General features: G+C 46.3%; 1 protein-coding gene across 1 annotated transcript in view; it reads left to right on the plus strand.

The window, feature by feature from the left end:
* LOC147750960 (D(4) dopamine receptor-like) overlaps positions 1-21,540 on the plus strand; it is a 153,557-nt gene that overhangs the window by 59,124 nt on the left and 72,893 nt on the right. The window contains exons 3-4 of the mRNA XM_086937377.1: positions 7,264-7,376; positions 17,457-18,046. Coding sequence (XP_086793503.1) covers positions 7,264-7,376; positions 17,457-18,046 — 703 coding nt within the window. The remainder of the gene's footprint in view (positions 1-7,263; positions 7,377-17,456; positions 18,047-21,540) is intronic.

Genomic DNA, 21,540 nt, shown 5'->3' on the forward strand with positions numbered 1-21,540 from the left:
CCCAAAATAACGACAAACCCTATGCAAATATTATAAATATATACAACACACCAGCAAAGTAACAGGGTAAAACGTTTTATTAAATAACTATATACATGACAGCCTGCTGCAACATCGATCCAAATGCCTTTTGGTGACTCTTCCATTGTGAACATTGTCCCACAATCCGTTTGACCTGAAACGATTACACAAATAAAACATTTGTGAGTTTTAAATTTCCGGAGAAGTATAATTCACCAATAGTTTTCTCTGTAGATCTTTTTCCATTAACAATCCCAGTTCCATCACCCGCCCAGGATATCACTACTGTTAGTTGTCATTGTTGCTTCTGTTTTAATAAAAAATGTTTTAAGGTGTTTACTGTTTTTGTTGCGATGTATATATTTATAAGTTATTAAAGTGTTATAATCCTACTATTTTTTTTATCGATTATTGCTGTTTGAGATATTCCCTGTCTACAAACAGAGAAGAATAGAAATATTCTGTCTCCCTTTGCAGATAGTGAAGGATAGGTAATGCGGACTTTTGTCCCCCGTTGTAATCCGTCATGCCTGATTGATTGATTGGCTGGAAATTTATTGTTCAAGGAATAGTTCTTTAGAGGAACTCTCTGTTTGCAAATAACGTGGAATAGAAATATTCTGTCTAGTCTTTGCAAGTAGTGAAGGGTGGGTAATGCGGACCTTTGTCCCCCGTTGTAATCTGTCACTCCCCACTGATTGAGAAACTACTTCCACCCGGACCATTTATTAGAGGTACATCATCTGACTCAACCGGAGAGAACCCCTAATAAAGAAGACATATGTAAAATACGAAGTAATCCCTGTATCCTGTTAAACAGAAACTTTAGCATGAAACACACTTGAAAAGGAAAGGAAAGAAATCGAACAAAATCAGTAGGCCTCTGATGAGTTTTTGACTTCGCTAGAAATAAGAAACATGAAAATGGTGAAAGAAGCCAAGCTTGACGTTACGGCAGCCACGAGGTAGCTAGGCTCCGCCACCCCCCCACTGCTCTAAGCATGTCTGTCCCACCGCCCGCCACGCCCAATAACGGTAACATGAAATAAATACAAATCAGCAGATACCTACCCCCATTCCGGAAACTCCCGAAGTGCAACAGGTTTGCGGCTACGCCCATCCGGAAGACGAGGCCTTCGGCACGTGTAGGGCGAGTCCTGCTGGCAGCCGTCGGCCGGGGAGTTCATCCCGTAAGGTGGGCCAGGAGAGGAGCCGAGGCCGACGGGATTCTTCTTCTTTCTTAGATAATGGCTGCGACAACGGGGGGGATGTCTTGCACATGCCACCGACCCCCCCCCCCTCGTATCTCCTGGTCTGGCCCCGGCTTGATATGAGCTCCCCGTTCGGGCCTGAAGCGGCGCCCTGCAGGCCACGGGGGGCGATGTCTTGCCTCTGCCTCCGACCCCCCCCCCCCTCTTATCGCCTGGTCCGGACATCACGGATATCAACGCCAGGTGTCGGCGTGGGGTGCGCTGGGAGGGAGAGGCGGTGCGAACAAGCCTCTACCACCCCCACAGGTGGGGGCCCCTCGGCTGCACCCCCAACGCTCCACTCACCCAACAAAAGGGTTCCTCCACTCTTGCGATACAGCGACGCTCCACTCGCCCAACAAAAGGGTTCCTCCACTCTTGCGATGCAGCGACGCTCCACTCACCCAACAAAAGGGTTCCTCCACTCTTGCGATGCAGCGACGATCCACTCACCCAACAAAAGGGTTCCTCCACTCTTGCGATGCAGCGACGCTGCACTCACCCGACAAAAGGTCTCGTCCACTATTGCGAGGCAATGATGCTCCGCTCACCCAGCGGGGGTCTCGTCCACTGTTGCGGTGCAACGGCGCTTCTGAGTTCAACTACAAAATGAGTCCTGCATCAAAAAACGTTCTCCTCAACTTTGAAGATTCTATAAGAGCCACGGGGGCCCCCGACCCCGATGGGGAATGACTGCCATGATCACCCACGGAACGACCACGACGTAGCCGCGGGACGTCGGCGCGCTCATGCCGGCGCCGGCCTCAGTCTTGAAATCACCAAAATCCTGCAAGACTACCAACTTGATCAGTTCCGGTGGGACACCAGTATGACCTGGTAGGAGAGATTTTTGCCTCCCACCCCTCTTTGACTGATGGTTCATGTCGCCAGTCCCCTCTACTACCCTTCAACGTAAACTTTTGGACTGCCGAAAGAGGTCCCGGTCCAACCACGAGTTGGTGGAGACATTTTGACTATACTTGGACCTTCCAGACCTCACCCAAAATGGCGCCGGTACAAATGAAACTATTGTGCCCCGATTGCTCAGCCTTGATATCATGAGATATGTATGCAGTTTTTAGCACATGAATTGATATGGGATAAGACTGATTATATGTTCGGACAATGAATTGATCCGGGATGGGTATTGATTATACGTTCGAACAATAAATTGACATGGGACTTGTACTGATTACACATTCGGACAATGAATTGATATTAAGTTCTAATGCATTGTTGATTACTGTATTTATTGAAGGTTAGAATTGTCGACACTTTTGGTACTTGCTCACAATGAATTATCGATATGATTTTGTCGCACTTGTCGCACTTTTTACTGATTATATGTTCGGACAATGAATTGATCCGGGATGGGTATTGATTATACGTTCGAACAATGAATTGACATGGGACAGGTACTGATTACACGTTCAGAAAATGAATTGATATTAAGTTCTGATGCATCATTGATTACTGTATTTATTGAAGTAATACTGATCTCTCCGCATGAAATTAATTTTCCACATGCTACACAAGTCAATCTCATCTGCCCAAAGTTCTTTTGCAGATTTGGGACCGTTTCCCTTGCCTCTGACTCACTTATTGCTAAGTCATTGGTGGATGTTTTTGCCGGTCGGGGGTTATCCCCCAAATCTCGAAGTTGTGCTTTAGAATAATTAAGAGGGTGCCACCTCTCCATGTGCCGATGCATGGTATGATTACCATAGCGCTATTTTTTTTCGGTCCCTCTCGAGAGTTTTTTTTTTGCAGATGAGGCAGGTAACGAACCTGGCTTTAACTTTCTTTTCATGAGAAGGAAAAGAAAAAAATTGCCAGATAAGATTCACTTTCACATGGGACGTTCTTGGCATTTCTTTTAGTTTTTTAATGTACATGTTCATAAAACGATTACACAAATGAAACATTTGCGAGTTTAAAGTTTCCGGAGAAGTATAATTTACCAATAGTTTTCTCTGTAGATGTTTTTCCATTAACAAACCCAGTTCCATCACCCGCCCAGGATATCACTACTGTTCCCCATGTCATAAACCATTGTTGCTTCTGTTTTAATAAAAAATGTTTTAAGGTGTTTACTGTTTTTATTGCGATGTATATATTTATAAGTTATTAAAGTGTTATTTTCCTTCTACTTTGTTGGAGTGCTATATATTTTTAATGTGACACATAATTGTAAAGACTTTGATGTACAAAAAGGCATCCCTGGAATCTTCCGCTTCAGGCTCGGTCCCACACACCCTCACAGTGAGAATCCCCTCTCCAATCACAATACAGGATGGTTATCAGATTGCAGGAACGCGTGTAGTGTGACGGATCTCATCGGGTGGGGGCCTTGATCTACTGTAACTTCTTTGAAGAGGGGTGATTCTTTACAGTTGAGGCCATAAACTACATCTGCAGGGCTAGGTGATAGCCTGGGACGGGCCTGGACAATCGGACACAGAGGAAGAGGAGTGTCAGAGGGTGCAGTAGTGAATAGGGTGAAAGGCAGGTGTCGGGCGGGCACAGGGTGTGATTCTCAGAGAAGAACAGCGCAGATGGGAGGAGGTTTCTGGCCCATGCATGAGAGAGAGAGCGGGATTGACCAGTGCGTGGGGGAGATGCTTGCGAGGGTGCAGACAGTGGGTCTGGTCAAGGCATCTAAAATAGCTGCTGTGCTCGACAAAAGTGTGGCATTGCAAAAAAGGCAAGATGGCGCAGACAATGTTTATCAATAATGATTTATTTATAACAAATAAAATATTTACTCGCAGTGACAAAATGGCGGTCAACACTTCCTGATTTCCATCGAATCGAACGTTAACAGACGTCACGCAGCAAAAAAAATAAAACCCTCACGCACAACCGCTGGAAGACATGTATCAACATATATGAGCCTCCTCAGCCACCCTCAAAAAACATAAGGGATCAGGATACGTCTCCCGTACCCCCTTATACCCTGTAATTTAATTAAACCGAAACACAAAATGGCGAATTCCTGTTTCGCTACCAGTTTGCGGCCCGGTTCGCGATCCGGGAAACGCTTCTACCGTGAAAAATCACATTTTTTTTATTTTCCCCACGGGACCCTTTAATAACCCCAACATCATTCCTAGGGGGTCAAGAGGGGTCTACCTTGCCCCCTTTCATTAAATTCCCCCTTCGTTTTTCACCTCTTCTTGTCTCTCGATCCTACCGAGAGATAAGATGGCGGCCGCACCGGACTGTTTAGAATGTTGACAGACACCGGAGAGCCAATCAGCATCGCTTCGCAAAGCTCTGTGACGCGAAAAGTACGCGATCTGGAGCGCTATCTGGGTAGTGGCACACGACATAAGGATGAGCGCAGCCCAAATCCTTGGGGCTCATGTGGAGCCAGTCATCGTGGCAAATATTCAAGGAAGCAAGATGGACTACATCTCCCATAAAGCAGTCACACGCATTGTCTAATTCATAGCAGCTGCATATCAGCGTGCGATGGGACTTAAGGAGGTGGGTGTGGCCCTGTGCGTCCTTCGACTGCAACGCCTCTGAAGAAGTGAATAACGAAACGTGTCAGGCGGCAGACGTACGCTTTTAACAAACTGAGGAATTAAGCTGTGCAACCTGAATAAAATCGCTTGTTTGGGGAACAGCGTGTCGTGGAGTGAGTGCTGCTCAACTTGGTCACCCCATGGAGCTTCGATATATATATATATATATATATATATATATATATATATATATATATATATATATATATATATATATATATATAACCTACTGGCAGTCGCCAGTAGGTAGTTATAGTTAGGACCTTGTTTCTATTCAAAAAGTATTTTTTCTTTTCCCAATAACTTTGGCGCCAGTTGATGAGTCTTCGCGAAAATTTAAAAACTAGTGGGACGCTCCGGTCCGCTCCTATCTTGAAATATCTTGAAAATTTCGGGGTGATTCTGCAAGCGGGGGCCGAGAAAAAAGGGGGGTCCCAAAACGTGTTTTCTCCATGTTAATTCCCATAGGAAACTTTAGACATAGCTACAGCCTGAACTGCTTAACGGAATTACACCAAATTTGGCAAAAAGGTAGCCCTTGGTTCAGAAAGAACTTTATTTGGTAAATGGTGTAATTCCGTTTAGTAGTTCCTGAGAAATTAAAATAAAAAGAGGTAAAAAATGCATTTCCCATAGCAAACTTTAGACACGGCTACAGCCCGAACTGCTGAACGGAATTACACCAAATCTGGCATAAAGGTAGCCCTTGCCTCAGAAAGAACTCTTCTTCTCAAATGGTGTAAATCCATTCAGTAGTTGCTGAGAAAATCAAAAAATCGATATATAAAGGCACGGTGGATCCGCGCTCCCTGCCGATCACAAGCTGCATTCTAATTGGCTGTCAACACTCCAAACCAGGAAGTGTTGGCAGCCATCTTATGCCTCAGTAGAACCGAGGCACAAGAAAACAGTAAAACAAATGCAAAAAACAAGAAAAGGGGGCAGGGTAGAAACATCCTAACCCCTAGGCCTGCTAAGGGGGTCCGAAAAGGATAATAAAGCATTAAAAAAAAAAATCATCAGGATGTGCGGTGGATCCCCGGATCCAGCCGTGAAAATAAAAAAATTAAGCACGCTTCTTATTAATTAGCCCCCGGGTGGGCAAAGTACTGGGGGCATGGCAAAAAATATGTGCGGGTCCTGGGAGACCTTCGCAGCCCCGGGGACCGCCACCCCAAGGCTTTCTATAAATATTTGTGGGGGGGCACACAGCCCACCGCAGCCCCGGGGACCGGCACCCCCTGGGGCTTCTTTTTTAATCTGTGGGGGGGCCTGTAAGGCCCCCTCAAGCCCCGGGGACCGCCACCCCCGGGGCTTTCATTAATTATTTTTTGGGGGCACAGGGCCCCCCCCACAGCCCCGGGGACCGTCACCCCCAGGACTTTTAAATAAAATACACCTGGGGGGTGGCTAGAGCCCCCCACACACCCCCCAGGGACCGCCACCTCCCCGGGGCACTAATATTCTAATTTAAGGGTCCGTTACGGACTCCCGAGCCCCAGGGACCACCACCCCCCAGGGCTGTGCATTGGTTGCGAGGAAGGCCACGCAGCCCCCCTCAAGGAGCCAGTGATGGCCCTGGGGACCGCCACCCCCCGGGCCGGCTCCTGCAGTATCCCGGGGTGCCCACGGCTCCCGCCCTGTCATTGAAAACGGTGGTTTGGGTTTTGAAAGCGAGAGCTGGAAACCTGCTCTCGCTTTCAAAATCCTAACCACATTGCTTTTCCACACGGGGAGCTGCATGTCAGCAGTGCTCCATGTGGAAAAGCAATGCCGGCTCCCGTAGGACGCGGGGAGCCGGCAGGGACCGTGGGGGCATTGGGGCTCCCCACATGGTCCCCAAAGGAGAGGGACAGCCCCAGGGGATGGGGTCCCCGGGGCTAGAAGTCGGCCGGGTGGGGGGCCACGCGGCCCCCCTCCCCGAAAAACAAAATAATAAAGGCGGGCCCCTGGGGATAGGGTCCCCGGGGCCAATAGAGACCTTGCATGCACATCTAACCTGGGTTTCCTGCACATCTAACCTGGGCTTCTACTGGAATTCTATAACGCATATTAGCAAGCCCATTATCGCCGTTTTAGCAGCAGTTTCCTACCGCTAAAACGGCGATCATTTTAACGAGGTTCTTGCTAATATGCCCCTCAGTTTCTAGTATAATGCACACTATGAATCACCTATAAGCGATTGAGAAAGCCCAGGGTACCAGGGTATGGATTTAGTGCTTGTCAAAGGTGCCAGATGCAAAACGGCTGATCTGTTGCTCTCCACAATAGTGCTTGCAAATTCACTATGTAAGATAGAAATGGGCAGCTGCGGAGAGTATTAGTGGGGATAGATGAGGCAGGAGAAAAGGATGCTTAAGGGCGGGCAAGGGAGTGCATGTGTGCGAGAGGGCTGGTTGCACCGGTGTGCATTGACGGCCCTCGAAAGCAGTGGTAAATAAGCTGTGCTTCTCTCTTTTCAGTTCCTGGGAGGAATATGGACCCTAAACATGTCTGTCTGTGATGCTCTGATGACAATGGACGTGATGCTCTGCACGGCCTCTATCCTCAACCTCTGCGCCATCAGTGTGGACAGGTGAGAAACTTAGTCCGAATCGAGTGATAGTCAAGCTTCACGTCTTAGAATATATATTTCCTTACTGCAATCAATGTCACTAACCTTTCCTTGAATGTACGGCACCTTTACAAAGTACTTATATCAATACAGAATGGTAAAAACCTATAACACTGGGTCAGTGGGAAAGTAAGACAACATTGTCCACTCCCATAAATCTCATATATCTTATGCTGCTCATCCATTAATTGGCCCTCAGTCACCTTACATAGCCTTCACACCCAGGGTTCATTACATCCCTAGTTCAAAGCATCTCCACATTGGACAATTCACTTGAACCCTGGGATAATTCAATGTTTCACAGGTTCTGGCATGTCCCACATGTCTCTCGACCCTAGAATAGAAGACACTTGTTTGAAACATCTTTAGTTGCTCTGATGAGGACATGATGTTAGTCATAGAACCTAAGATGAAGATCTGTAGAACATTCTCCTAGTAGAACACAAAAGCACAGCAACCAACCAGGTACTGCCACATCACATGCTGTTTCATGCTTCTATTGATAAGGTTTGCATTATCCTGTACATTTTAAGAATGTATCCTGCTTGGAATGAAAAAAAAGCTGCATTTGATGGACACATGACACCAGATCATGCATGCCACATACTGGCAAGTTTTATGAGGCGCTTGCTTACAGGAAATGCAACTGTAAAGGAGGCACACATTTTATGTAACATATTTCTCCTGGTTGTTAAATTCCTATAAATGTTGCTCCACCAGAATTGGTATAGCCTCCTCCAGACCCTCTACTTAACAAGAACAGGTGACAGCGCACCCCTCATAGTTCTCTAACTCTTTCTCACCACACCTCATATTCCTGCCTGTTATACACCTCATGATATGCCTTATTGGGTGGGGGCCCCAACATCTCTGCTCCAAGCACTCTTCCCACTCAATGGTCCAGTCTGTCTGCATTCACTGCTCTCATAGTACTGCCTTTGCAGTCCCTTCATGCCTCTGCCACCATGGTGCTACTCACTTTGGACGATCCACTTCTGCCACTGGCCAAAGAGGAACTGGGAGTTGGAAAAGTGCTATCTAACATTATGGCTTCCTTAGTTTGTATTGTGGGAGTGAAACGTGGCATTAAAGGGGTTTTAATGCACTAGGGGCATGGATTGAGTGTGGAAGGGAGCAGGGAGCAGCATTGGCGAGCTCCTGCAGCTCCGCCACCGTCTGTATCATCCACTTGTAATCCGGATCAAGGGGCCTCTATGCTGTAAAGGAGCACATTGGGAGAACTCCCCAACACTCTCGACCCCCTGTGAGCGAGCGGGTGGTGCTGATCGGGGCTTTGGGTGTGGCTGCTTCCACGGGCCCTAAAAATGGCAGCATCCGCGGCAAGATGCTGAGTGCCTCAGGGGCACCCAAATGCTGAGGCGATAGCCCAAGGGCACTGGAGATCTATAGTGGCAGCCACTCCCCTCCCACTGTGTTCTCTGTAAGGAGGTGACCGGATGCTACCGGAGACTGAGACCTCTTTCTGCAGCCACACCTGAAGAGAGTTCTGGGCTGGAACACAGCCCATGGGAGATGTTGTGTCAGAGAAGCCAAGTTCAAGAGACCACGGAGGGCCGCGCCAAGTGTGCTGCATCGGTGAAGAGGTGCCTGTTGACTTGCATGCCCCCCTGAAGGTAGTGGGTGTCCAAGTTGAATCGTGGGAAGGAGGGGAGCGGGGTCCACTGTCTGACCCTTCTGGGGTGCTTGGGGCTGGAGCACGGTGCCCTTTCCCTAGATTTTGTTGAGTGTTGGAGGTTTTAGGATGCAGCACTCCTGGGGTAACTAGTGCATTGACTACACCCTTGGCCATCCTTTTCTCTGTTGGACTGTGGCACTCTGAGCTCTCTTCACCCCTTTCGTCACACCTTCCCACTGTGGCCCTGTGGGAGTGTGATACCCTCGTATTTTGGCAGGTGACCTGGTGGGAGGCTCAAACTGGTGGTGGTGAAGAAATAAAAAATTCTTCCAGGGGTCTCACTGATACTTAGTCCTTTTAAACCAACAAAGAAGAAATTGGCACAGAAGCTGAAATGTAAAAGATCATATTTATTAACCTCAAATGAGGTGAGACTACGTCACACAGAAGCCTTAGCAACTGAATGAGGCAGTCTAAGGAGTACAGAAAACTGGGGCTTTATATATGCTTAGAGTTACAGAGTAAGCATAAAACGAAGGGGCAGTCCTGGCTCATGTAAGCATGCAAAATGACTAAGATGGGCATACACGATCTACTTGCTCAACAAAGTGGGAGGAGAGTTACTTCTCCATACAGCAGCAAAAATAGCCTGACAGTTATACTAGAGAAGCAGGTGCATTCTACTAGCTAGGCTCTTCTGGGCATGTGCGAAGTGGAAGATGCTGAATATAGTTTGTCTCTAGGCAAACTACAAGAGCAGTTAACAGAAAGGTAGGACAGAGCACATGGCAAACAAAATGGCTGCCAGAAATACAAAATGGCTTTCACAAAGCGGATAAGATAAATTCTAAATACGAGATGGCTTCAGCTAAATGCTAACCCATTGCTGTCAATTTACGACAGTGGGGTCCAACCTGGAGTCTCTTGGAGTGCTGGGAGCGATGGTGCTTTGCCAATGTGGTTCACCCGAAGGACAATGTTAGCCTTCTTCCCATCTTGGCTTGCCTGCCACCACATCTTCTGAGAGGGGCTGGTGTTCCTGCAGGGTCTGAGAGGAGGATTCTCATGGTGGCGGAAGGGACACTTGGTCTTTCCTTAGGGGTACCATGGGTGTGCCCGCTGTGGGTATTGGCTCCTTGGTGACCTTGCCCTCTGTCGCTGGAACCATGGGCTGCACCTCCAGATGTAGGGGGGCAGAAGGGGTGGTCAGTCACCTTCTGGCCCCCATAGTGATACAGATGAAAGCCCTGCCAATGCTGCTAGGGACTCTTCCATCACATTGGACTTCTTCCTGGCAGCCACTAGGGAGGCTCTGGAACATAAAATGGACACTGTGGTGACAGACCTGTGTATACTCAGAGTTGACTATCGTAAGATGCCAGAGCCTCTGACGATGATGCAGCACAGTGTTACTAATATCCAGCCCACTATGGGGTGCCTGACATCTCAAATGATGGAGCAGATCCATGCCCTGGAATATAGACCAGAAGATGCAGAGGACAGAGCACGCGGGAACAACAATCATCTAGTTGGTCTCCCGGAGCAGATTGAAGGACATGATATTGTTTATTTCTTGGAAGATTGGCTTTGGACAGATATAACACCTGTTGGCCTCTCCCCTTGTTTGTGTTAGAACGGGCACATCGGGTGCGGTGCATGTTTTGAGAGGAGATGTGGGCACAAGAGGATGTGCTTTGGGAACACCGTCGCCACACTGACCCTTCAATGCACCACGCTTTGTTGCTCAAGAAGGAAAGGCTGGCAGCTCTAGTGGAGAAGCTCTGTTGTTTTGATTAGAGGGAATACATGGCCGGAGTGATGCTTGCTTGGCTGGCAAATCCCACTAAGCAGGCATTGCAGATCCTGGAAATGGTGGCTGGGGATGGCGTCCGGGTTTATGATCCAGTTAGTATTAATGAGCTATTCCACACGTACCACACTGCTTTTTATGCTTGCCGCCATCTGTCAGCCACACTGTTTCTGACCCTCTTTTTAGACCCATTCCCTCTACCGACCCTGACACCGTAGGCTGCAGAGGGAGTGGGAGTGAATACTTAATCTGAGGATATTGTGGCTGAGATTAAAGCCATGGCAAGGGGTAAGTTGCCTGGTTCAGATGGGGTGCCAGTTGAATTGTATGCACTTACACTGATTCACTGAACACTCACCTAGTGAAGGTCTCCCGAGGCCAGGGTGCTGCCCCCTACTATGAAGGAAGCATCAATAGTCCCCCTGCTTACACCGGGCAGTCCCCCTCAGGAAGTTGCATTGTCCCAGACCATATCAATGCTTAACATTGACTCTGAGGTCCTGAGCCGGGTATTGGCTATGAGATTGCTACCCCATATGCCGCAGCTTATACATGCTGAACCGACGGGCTTCATCCCAAAGAGGAGCACAGCATTGAAAATCAGGATGGTGGCGACATTGCTACCAGCTGCCTCCTCGATTGATGCACATGCAGTGGTAATGCCAATGGACATCGATAAGGTCATCAAACGCCTGGACTGGGCCAACCTGTATGCTGTGCTGCACCACATGGGCTTAGACGGAAGGTTCATTACATGGGTCAGGTTATTGTCTGTAGTCCCTACTGCGAGAGTTTGAATAGGGGAAATGGTGTTGGAATCCTATAAGGTGGAGCAGTGTTCACAACAGGCTTGTCCTGTATCCCCACTGTTGTTTGCCATTGCGGCGGAGCTTCTGGTCGAGCAGAGTACAAGAGGGTACCTATTACAGCAGCAACACTCTCAGGAAGCTGTGCACCATATTGTTTTGTATGCTGACCATATGTTGTTTTTCTTGCGAGACCACAGAGTGGACGTCCCCAGAGCCACTTGTCTCCTAGAGGAGTTTGGTGCTCTGTCAGGCCTGAGCATGAACTGGTGAAAGACTAGGGTGTTCCTTCTATGGGAGGGCCCGAGGTTCTGTCTTCGCACAAGGTGCTGCATTGAGAAAACACTACATTTCATTATTTAGGAGTCCAGCTGTACAGACTAAGGATGATTTACTTGACGGTAATCTAGGCGGGGGTGCTGTGGCGCCCCACGGGTCGATCTGTTTCTGGAAGACTCTCTCCATATCGTTATGGAAAGTGGCAATTGCAAAAATTGTTATTTTGCTCAGGCTGTTATATTATTTTTGCTACCCTCCCCATCATAATACCCTGTAGAAGTTTGGCGAGATACATTCTATGATCCCAGATCTCATTTGGGGGTCAGGCCGCTGCCCGGTAGCCCTTGGGAAACTTTAGCACCCAGATCAGGATGGCGGGTCCCAACTTCAGGCCGTATTATCAGGTGGCCCAATTGTTATGGGAAATTAGTAGGATTGAGGGTGCTCTGCTCTTGGAGGTGGGGCGCTCCAGCACTGCCCTGGCTGGCGTATTTCTTGCTTAAAGCCTAAAAGGGTTGGAGCTGAGCCTTAAACCCTGCAGCTTTAGGCCATGCACTGCTGGATGCAGTATTTACAAAGAGCAGTGGTGTAAGCCTTCTATACCACTGCCTGTCCCGCTGGTGATTGGCTCACTTTTCCCCAGTCGGAAGCCGCTCACTGGTTGCGGGAGCGGGCGGCTCTGGGGCTGGAGATGATTGCCGATTTATATGAGTCTGGGATCCTGCGCACCTTTGAGGACTTACAGGTGGCTGGTCACTTCCTATTCCTTGGAACTCTGCCTGTGCGGATCAGACAGCGGTGGCGCTGTGAGCAGGAGGATCCATCCACCTTACAGGGCTGTCATGCTCTCTCATTGTCATCAGGTAGACACGTGCAATCACAGGATTATATGCTGCGCTCCCAGTAGGCACTGGTGTCCCCCTTTGTGCCCTAGGGGAAACCTGGACTGCTGATATCGGCACCCCTATCACAGATGCAGACTGGGGTAAAATCTTCACTTGGGCCCTCAGAATTTCCCCTAATGTGTGTTTTAAATTGACTTATTTCTATTATATTCATAGGGCATTTCTCACCTCTGAGAAGATCAACAAACTCTTTCCGGGGCCAGCTTGCGGTGCCTCAGATGTTGCCCGACTAGGGGCAGATATGTGCCATATGGTGTGGGGCTGCCTTCACTTGGGGCAGTTTTGGAAGGCAGTGGTGACCCATGTAAATGATATCATGGGATATACTTTAGCCTTTATGCCTGTAGCCTGCCTACTGGGGATGTTCCCGAGCAGTAGCAGCTGCTACTAAGAACGGGTGATGCGGTGGGGAGCAGTGGGGTGAATTAAACAAATGTAAATAAACTCACTTACCTGAATGCCGCCGGGTCTGCCGCCTTTTCTCCGTCTCCTCCCTGCCCCAACATGAAGCTCCAAGAAGCCCCTGTCCAATCACAATGCTGCCTTAAGCAGCATTGTGATTGGTCTGAAAGCTGTCGTTCAACACTCAGACAGGGGCTTGGAGGCTTTGCATGTTCCTCACCAGGCTGTGTAATGCAGCCTGGTGGGGAAGATCCGAAGGTTGCATGGCGATTTGACCGGCCCTCTTGGGCTTGTCAAACTGTCATGCGCACTTTAGAGTGTGCTTTACACTCATCCCCTGCCCCCTGCACTGGCCAGACCGGCCCACCCTGCCCGCACCGAGCAGTTAGTTATTGTTGTTTTCCTTTTTATAGAGTGGGGAGATTCTCCTCCGCCTTAGCGGAGGAGCCGCCACTGTTCCCGAGACCAGCTAAACACAAGTTTACTACTAGATTTATAGATCTTTCCCTGATACTATGAAAGCAACAAACCACGCTTAACTGGAACAGTGTGCGGGGCCTGTAGGTCTCCAAGTGGAAAGCAAATTTGTTAAGATGAGCATACTATGAGGGTGCGTACTTGCTCATGGAGGAAAAGAGTGGGCAGTGCTTTTTGAAGGTGGCCTGGATACTGTGTTGGAAGAGTTGCGGTCTGAGGGGGCCGGCTCAGTGGTTTCTTCCCCCTTGCATGCCAGTGGAGACTCAGGGACCTTAGCAGTTTCCCCTGCTGCGTCGCCCTCCCACCCCCATTTTTCTCCCCTTTCGTTGATGGTGGGCCCTAGCTCCCTGGGTCTCATACTGGGCTGATATAACTCCCCGGGTTGGATCGGCCTGTTGTGGCTGCCCCCATACCCTGCCACCTTCTCCATTTCTTTGCCCAATCCTGCCATTTCTGTGCTGTTGCTCAATTCTGTGTGCATGGGTTGGATGCTTTCCTAGGAACAAACTGTGGGGTGGGGTAGTTGTTTTGGTTTGATTGATATGTCGCCTGATTGATGTGTGTGCTGTCCTCACTGTCCTATCTCACACTGCTACCGCCTCCTCTCCGGGGATCGGAATGTTCTATCCGCAAGTGTATTGTTGTAATGTGTCTTTCAATAAAATTGCCAACAAAATATGTTAAGAAAGAAAGTAGTTTTAAGGCACTTTAACCTTCAAAATAACAAAACACGATCAAACATTTCACCATTTACTGATAAACTCTCTCTTTCACTGTAATTCTTGGTACTCGCATCTACTCCTCCTTTTCAGAATGTGCTTTTCAAGTCTATTGCACAAGTTATTTTTCTTTTTCCTCTACTCTTCTGACCTGTCTATTCAAGGCTGTCATTCCACTGGTTCCACAGCGACCAGGCCCACAGAATGTAGTGGGGGTACACCCCCGTCTGCCTCACGTCTCTACATCTGTCACTAGATGGGGATTCATTTTAAAACAAATCTGAGTGAAAAACACAACTGCATTTTTTCTTATATAGTTGTCCCTTAAAAGCAAGCACTTCATCACTCAGCTGGTAACTCTCTTGCACTACCACCCAGAAAGAATACATTCAGTGATCACAAAGTTTCAAGTGATTCCATCAATTAAATTGGCTCCCAAGCACCCTTTACATTTGCAGATAAACCTGGGGTGCACATTTGCATTTCTTTCAGGCAAGTAGGCACCTTGGTAGGAAGGCTTGTTTATTGCTTAGCTTTCTGTCTGCCTTCGGTTTCACAGCTCAGGAGACTCCTTGCCTCAAATTTCAGCAGAAGCACTTAAACTATTGGAATTAACCTTCCCTGGACGGTTGTCTCTTTACAAAAAGTAGGGGGATGATTTTTCATAAATGAAAAAAGTATGAGCAAGTCGTGCCCCTCCGATCCGGCCTACTTCGGCCACTGATCTAATCCAAGATGTATGGTATGATCGCCTGGCTTTGGTATTTTAATAGAAGCGCAGCTGCTTCGACCCATTAGGGCTGCGAGCCACTACCCCCCAGGCAGGCTCATTTATTTTGACAAATTAAATTGTGCCTGTCCAAACTTCCATTCATTTTAGACTGTAATGGAACGAGGGAGTTCTTAAATAAAAACGACTTGACAAAAAGTGGGGGATCCAGATTAAACTAAAAATACCTCAGTTTTCTTAGGTTATTATCTTTATTCTGGAGGACAAACCAATTGCGAACGGGTATGTTGAGGATAATGGCTCAAACCTGTCTTACATTTGCCTTTGTGTCCAGTAGTTTTATTTTAAGAACTCCCTCCTTCAATTACAGTCTTCAAGAAGATTGGATCCACCCTTATGGCATTGACCTAGCGGGATGGGTAGAGGATGCCGATGATGAAGCATGACACTATTTTGTATAAAGGATGACTTTCCCCAGTTATGTGGCATTTTTTCTGTGGCATCCGCAATTTGGTCTCCTGAATTGTTCCATGAATATTTGGAAAATGTGCATTACTTGTATCTTTCTTCATTTGTCATTCAACGCCACCTTGCCCATTGCTGTGATTGATATCACTGAGATCGGTGTCTCGAGCTTGCTGACCACCAGCTTAGCAAAAACAGCTTTCAAGGTAATTAATCATTGTACAAATCAAATTTTATTGTCTTTCAGCGTAGGGTTTCTAGACCCTCTCATATTTTCATGATTCACATGTGATATCTATTTGAGAAATATGGGTAACATATTTCAATATCTCCTCAATAGCTGGGGAATCTGGAGACTTCCACTCCCTAAAAAAATGGTATATTGAGGATTCTCCCAACTTTCATCCAGGTCTTTAGTGCTGCGACAAGTACTTTCAGCCTAACTTGCTTAAAATACTTAGGAATGGATCCAATTCTTGATGCAGGATGTGTCATCTCCATCTTCAGTTTCCTTATGGCCCTGATATAAACTAACCTTGGCAAGGATATTTAAAAGGTGTAAAATATACAGATGGTGAGAGACTGCAATTCATTCACTATAAAATTCCAACCCCACGCCACACTTGCTTTCATTTAAATGTTGCGCGTTCCCTGCTTTGGGAATAGGCTTATGCTAGAAAGCTCCCTGGGGGTTTTACAGTGGGACATCCCAACATGGGAGGGTCACAGCTTCCTGGAAGTGGGCTCTTTCCAGGCTCCAGTTTTCTATTACCCGTCTTCTTGAAAACAAATACTTGTGCCAGCTGTCTGTCTCATTAATATGTGACAAGCTAGTCATTTGTTTCTGAATTTGCACAAAGGAGCAGAGGGTGTACCATTCAAAATAATGCACATCTCTAAGGCTTGTTCAGGCACAACCACGTCAAAACACCCAGTAAACATGCAGAATCCTGGAAGCGATGAAGGAAAGTGAAAAATGTGAAGAAATGTATTCTACACATCAGGTAGAATACAGCGAAATTACAGAGTAAACGGTCACTTGCTCATACCTACATAGATGGAATCCTACTCACAGTCACAGGCAGGAATGTCTCCAGCTTCACGGGATGGGTGCAACTACCACCTAGTCTAATAACTCGTACAATTTGCACCTCCCCTTACGCCATTATGGAAAGCCATTTGTTACATGATTAACGGCAGGAGGGCATTGTTGCAGCACAGCTCAGTTCCAGCATTACAAATATCTTAGTCATCATAATAAAGAATTGTTGTGTTTCATTGTCTCTGCTGAAGAGGATTGTGGTACAGCGAAGAACTTTGTGGCTGTTCATGAATCAGGCCTGTTGTGCTTAGAATATCCCTTCCCTTTTTTCCGCTCCTTACAATTTAACATATTTAGCATCTTTGGCCAGAAGTCTTTATTCTAGTATACTTCAATTTGCAATCTGATCACACTCCTTTTTTGCCATCTGCGATATTAATTAATTTCTTTAGAGTTCAAAGTTGTCTCAATGAAGATTAACTGGAAACCCGAGATCTGTGTTTACCGTGTTAGTCAAAGGTTTGACTCACAGCAGTGTTGATCCAGAATTTATCCTTGGCAGCGAGTTAAATTAAGTACCACTGAGTTGGATAATAATGTCATGCATTAAAGTGGCAACAGATAATTTAATTAGTGGGTTGTTCTATAGTCATGGATGTTTGATATTATAAAAAAAAAAAACTTTTAATGCCCTTGGATCCATGTGTTAGATGTAGAACATCTTGTCTCAAGTTTCTGATTATGTTTCATGCTCTCATTCCTTGCCACAGGTTCATTGCTGTTGTCATCCCTCTGAAATACAACAGGAACCATTTCAGCATCCGGCAGATGGTGCTTATTGCTGCAACGTGGATCTTGTCGTTTGGCGTTGCCAGCCCTGTCATCTTCGGCCTTAATCGCGTGCCCAACCGCAATCCCGATGTCTGTAAGCTAGAAGACAACAACTTTGTGGTCTACTCGTCCGTCTGCTCATTTTTTGTGCCTTGTCCCATCATGCTTCTTCTCTATTACTGGATGTTCCGGGGGCTCCGGAAGTGGAGCGCCAGCCGGAAGGCACAGCTGGCCCGTTTCGAGAGGAGATTTTCCCTTCGGCTCAAGCGGGACAAGAAGGAGAAGGTGAAGTTCCTGATGCCCAGCCTCAGCCCGGAGTCAGGTGAAAAAGGACCCCCTGAAAATGACCTCATGGCTGGCCAAATGGACAGCACCTCTGACATAGAGGCACCAGAGAAGACAAAAGAAGGGAACCATCAAGAAAACGGGCTCAATCACAAGAGGAGATCCTTCAGCGGATCACACTCCAAGAGTCGCAGGGTGAGCGGGCGAGAAAGGAAAGCCATGAAAGTCCTACCAGTTGTTGTAGGTATGTACCAGTGGAGATCCTTTCTCGAGAAGGGTAAGGCCTCTGAAAACCTGTAACCTTAGATTTTAACTTGGGTGTCATTGCATGGGTTGCAGATTCTGTTGAGTTGTTTTCAAAGGGTAAATCGTCCTGGCTGCAATCTGGCAGGTATTGATGAGACTTTGATAGAAATAGCCACTTAGCAGCGAAGTTGGGCTTGCTATTGAAATAAAAGTTAGTGGGGCTAGGGCACTCTCTGCATTTACACAATTCCTGTCTACAGCGGTGATCGTGCTTAATGAAAAGAAAGCAAGTTCCAGTCCCTGACCGTGAGGTGCCCTAACATCCAGAAAGTAACCCCTCTACTGTCAATCTTCAGTATGACCCAACACCGCCACAACAGATTATTGGTTCACATGCCTCATAAGTCACAGAAATTGTTCCTGTCTCTTTGTGATGGGCATTCTGCAGTTGACAAATTCCTGCGGGGCAAAATGTTATTTTTCACTTATTTATATACACCCAACCACTTGCTGGGCTAGGGAGGATTAGGAGTTTTCTGGTGGTATTTATGTGCGACCCAGAAAGCTAGGTGAGCGGTCTTAGGTACTTAAAACCCAACAGTAGACTGCAAGGCAAAAATCAAGCCAGTGGTATGGCCAGATTTGAGTAAATACAATAATGTAACCGTGGGACTGCACAGCTAAGTCCTCCTCTAAGGATGCAGACCAAAGTGGAACTATCTCCATGAGTGCAATTACAAAACTTTGAAAACTATGGGTACTATTAATGTTTTTGGAATAGTAATGATTTATCTAAAGGTTTTGGATTTTTTTATAGACACCTGCAGGCCACAGAGAGGGTTTATTAGACCACATGGTTGATCACATATGAGCAAATGTATCATCATAGGTGCCTCAAATAGTATAAATGAAGCCAAATCATAAATGGCAGTAAAAGGGTCACACAACACTGGTCTATAGAGCTTTCACCTGAGAGATGAAAGCCCATTTGTTGCCCCTTAAAACTGTCCCCTTGCACTATGTTGACTATACACAGAGTGATCTTAACGAAAGTAGACGTCCAAGAGGGTTTCTAAAATTGATTTGAGGTACAGTCTAGTATGGTACTAATGCACTCAACATTCATTCTTTCAAACAGAATCAAATGTTTCAGCACCAATTAGCAGTTAGTCAGGGACTTTTATCCGGACAGGGGCTTGCTACTTAGGCTCAATATTAAAAATGGAGACGTCATGGGGAAATACTTTACCATTATGTCATTGAATTTTTTCAATTTTGTTTCTAAAAAGACAAAAAATTATTATTTAGCAACACCTCTATAAAATTCAATATGAATTATTCTCCAGTTTTTTTGCTCGTGAAAAAATACTGGGCAAGCGTTTGCCAAAATAAAGTGTATCAGTAGTCAGTCAACAACAGTGCAAAATAAAATGTTGTACATGTCCTGCATTTCAGTACTGCCCCTATTAGTAATCAGATAAATTAGGTTATATGGCAAAGACCTGGAAGTTGATTTTCGAACATTATGGGGCATATGTACAGGCCCCTATCGCCACCACAATGTCACTTTTATCGACATTGTGGTGGCGATATGGGCTTCGCCTTATTTACAAGGCAGCGTTAAGCCACTTAACGTGGCTTACCGCTGCCTTGTACATAAGACCCCCTTTCACACAATGGTTAGCGTGAAAGGGGTGGGCAGTGGGCGTTGCGCAACACCCATTGTTTTTGACACTACCTCTTATGTACAAGGCTGGCGTACATAGGAGGTGGCACCACAATTAATGCCAGGAAAAAACTGGTTTAAGTTGGTGTTTTTGCTTTTTCCATGTGTGCAGCACCCATGGAAAAAGCAAAATGCCATGGATTGTTTATGAACAGGAAGGTGTCCTTTCTTGTACATAAACAATCCTTTAAAAAAAATCCATTTTGTGACTTTCATATGTGCTTCATGAAGCAGCACACATGACAGTGACAGAATGGCATTTTAGGATTGTTTATGTGCAGGAAGGGAAAACTTCCTACACATAAACAATCCTCCCCTGCACGCAGACACCCTTGCACTATGGTGCAGGGGTGCCTGCGTTGGCGTTAAGCCGTTAAACTTAGCACCATCGCAGGGGGAAACGCAAGGCTGCAACACATTCTTGTAAATGTGGGGCAGTCTTGCATTTCAGAAGTGGGTGGGAGAGGCGTTAAGCCATGACGGCTAACGCCTCTCTCCTCCACTTCCTTGCACATATCCCCAAATGTTTCTTTGCATATTTGTATGTGCATTATGTCCGTGCCTTAAATGTTGGTAATGAGTTTGAGAAAGCTCCATTAGAGTCCCCAACTGTTTTTTTTGTGTTGTGAGTCAAAGGACATTACCACGAGAGATGCAGTACCCTGGATGCTGATATGCCATTTTAGAACTGCTGCTTGGCGTGTCTGGATTGTAATAATAGGCAAACAGGGTGTGCTTTATATGGATTGGAACTTTCAGTTATTGTATCTGTGCTTGTTTAAGCTGAGAGGCGGAGTCACACGCACTTCTCAGCATGGATGCAATGCATTTAATGGGAGAATTATTTCTCAGTAGCTGGCAGGTACGCTGAGATAGTGAGTACCTGCAAGTTTATAGTTCAGTTTCAGGCACTGAATAGTGTGGTTGCTTTATTAGCAGAAAGGAGCCATTTTAGTGGTTGTACCCACTGTCCAAGCACAAACAATGTGCAAACCATCTCTAAGCAGACTACTCCTTCCTTTAGGACAATAGTACTAATGAGATATCAGTGGGTATGTGCATGAAATTTCAAAATTCACAAATATATTTTCTGGCCAGTAATAGCTGCCAGTACTACACCAGTACCTCACGGGTTTAGGTAGGGATGCATCTGGGCATTTCTCAGGGATGCTTCCTATAATGCTGGCCTAAATTGTTAGAACATGGGGGAATTTGATCTTGCCGTATTAACTAGTCTATTCATTCACAGTTAAATGTGTAATTATAACCACATTATTCATATAGCATAAAAAATATGTTTCTGTATTACCTAATAAAAAGTTAACGGATAAGTGTGGATTCAAATTAGGGGTTACTGGAATGTGTAGGGATGCTCCATGGCATCATATTTAATCCACTCACATCCACTAGCCACAGAGTGGTTTCCACAAGGTGCCCCTAATACTTATGGAGTGATGAGATGTCATTTGCCTTTTTCATTCAGACCCACAAGGTGTGTCTGTAGAGAAAAAAATCCATCTTTGTTCCTTTTTATCAAGACGTTCCTCATATTGCCAACTTCAACTTTTTGAGACTTTTCTAGAAGGACCATTGAAGTTAATCTGTATTGTGACTGGATTGTTTATAATATGTGACACATTTTGTCATCAGTCTTTCTTGTCTCATGGTGCTTGGGTGTTTATTGATACAGATGTTTATCATCCTGGCCATAGATATTTCAGATCATGATTGAAAGTGTTCAAGTATATTGCATGAGTACACAACCA

The sequence above is a fragment of the Lissotriton vulgaris genome, chromosome 1_1 (genome assembly GCF_964263255.1).
Source record: "Lissotriton vulgaris chromosome 1_1, aLisVul1.2, whole genome shotgun sequence".
NCBI classification, from domain to species: Eukaryota; Metazoa; Chordata; class Amphibia; order Caudata; family Salamandridae; genus Lissotriton; species Lissotriton vulgaris.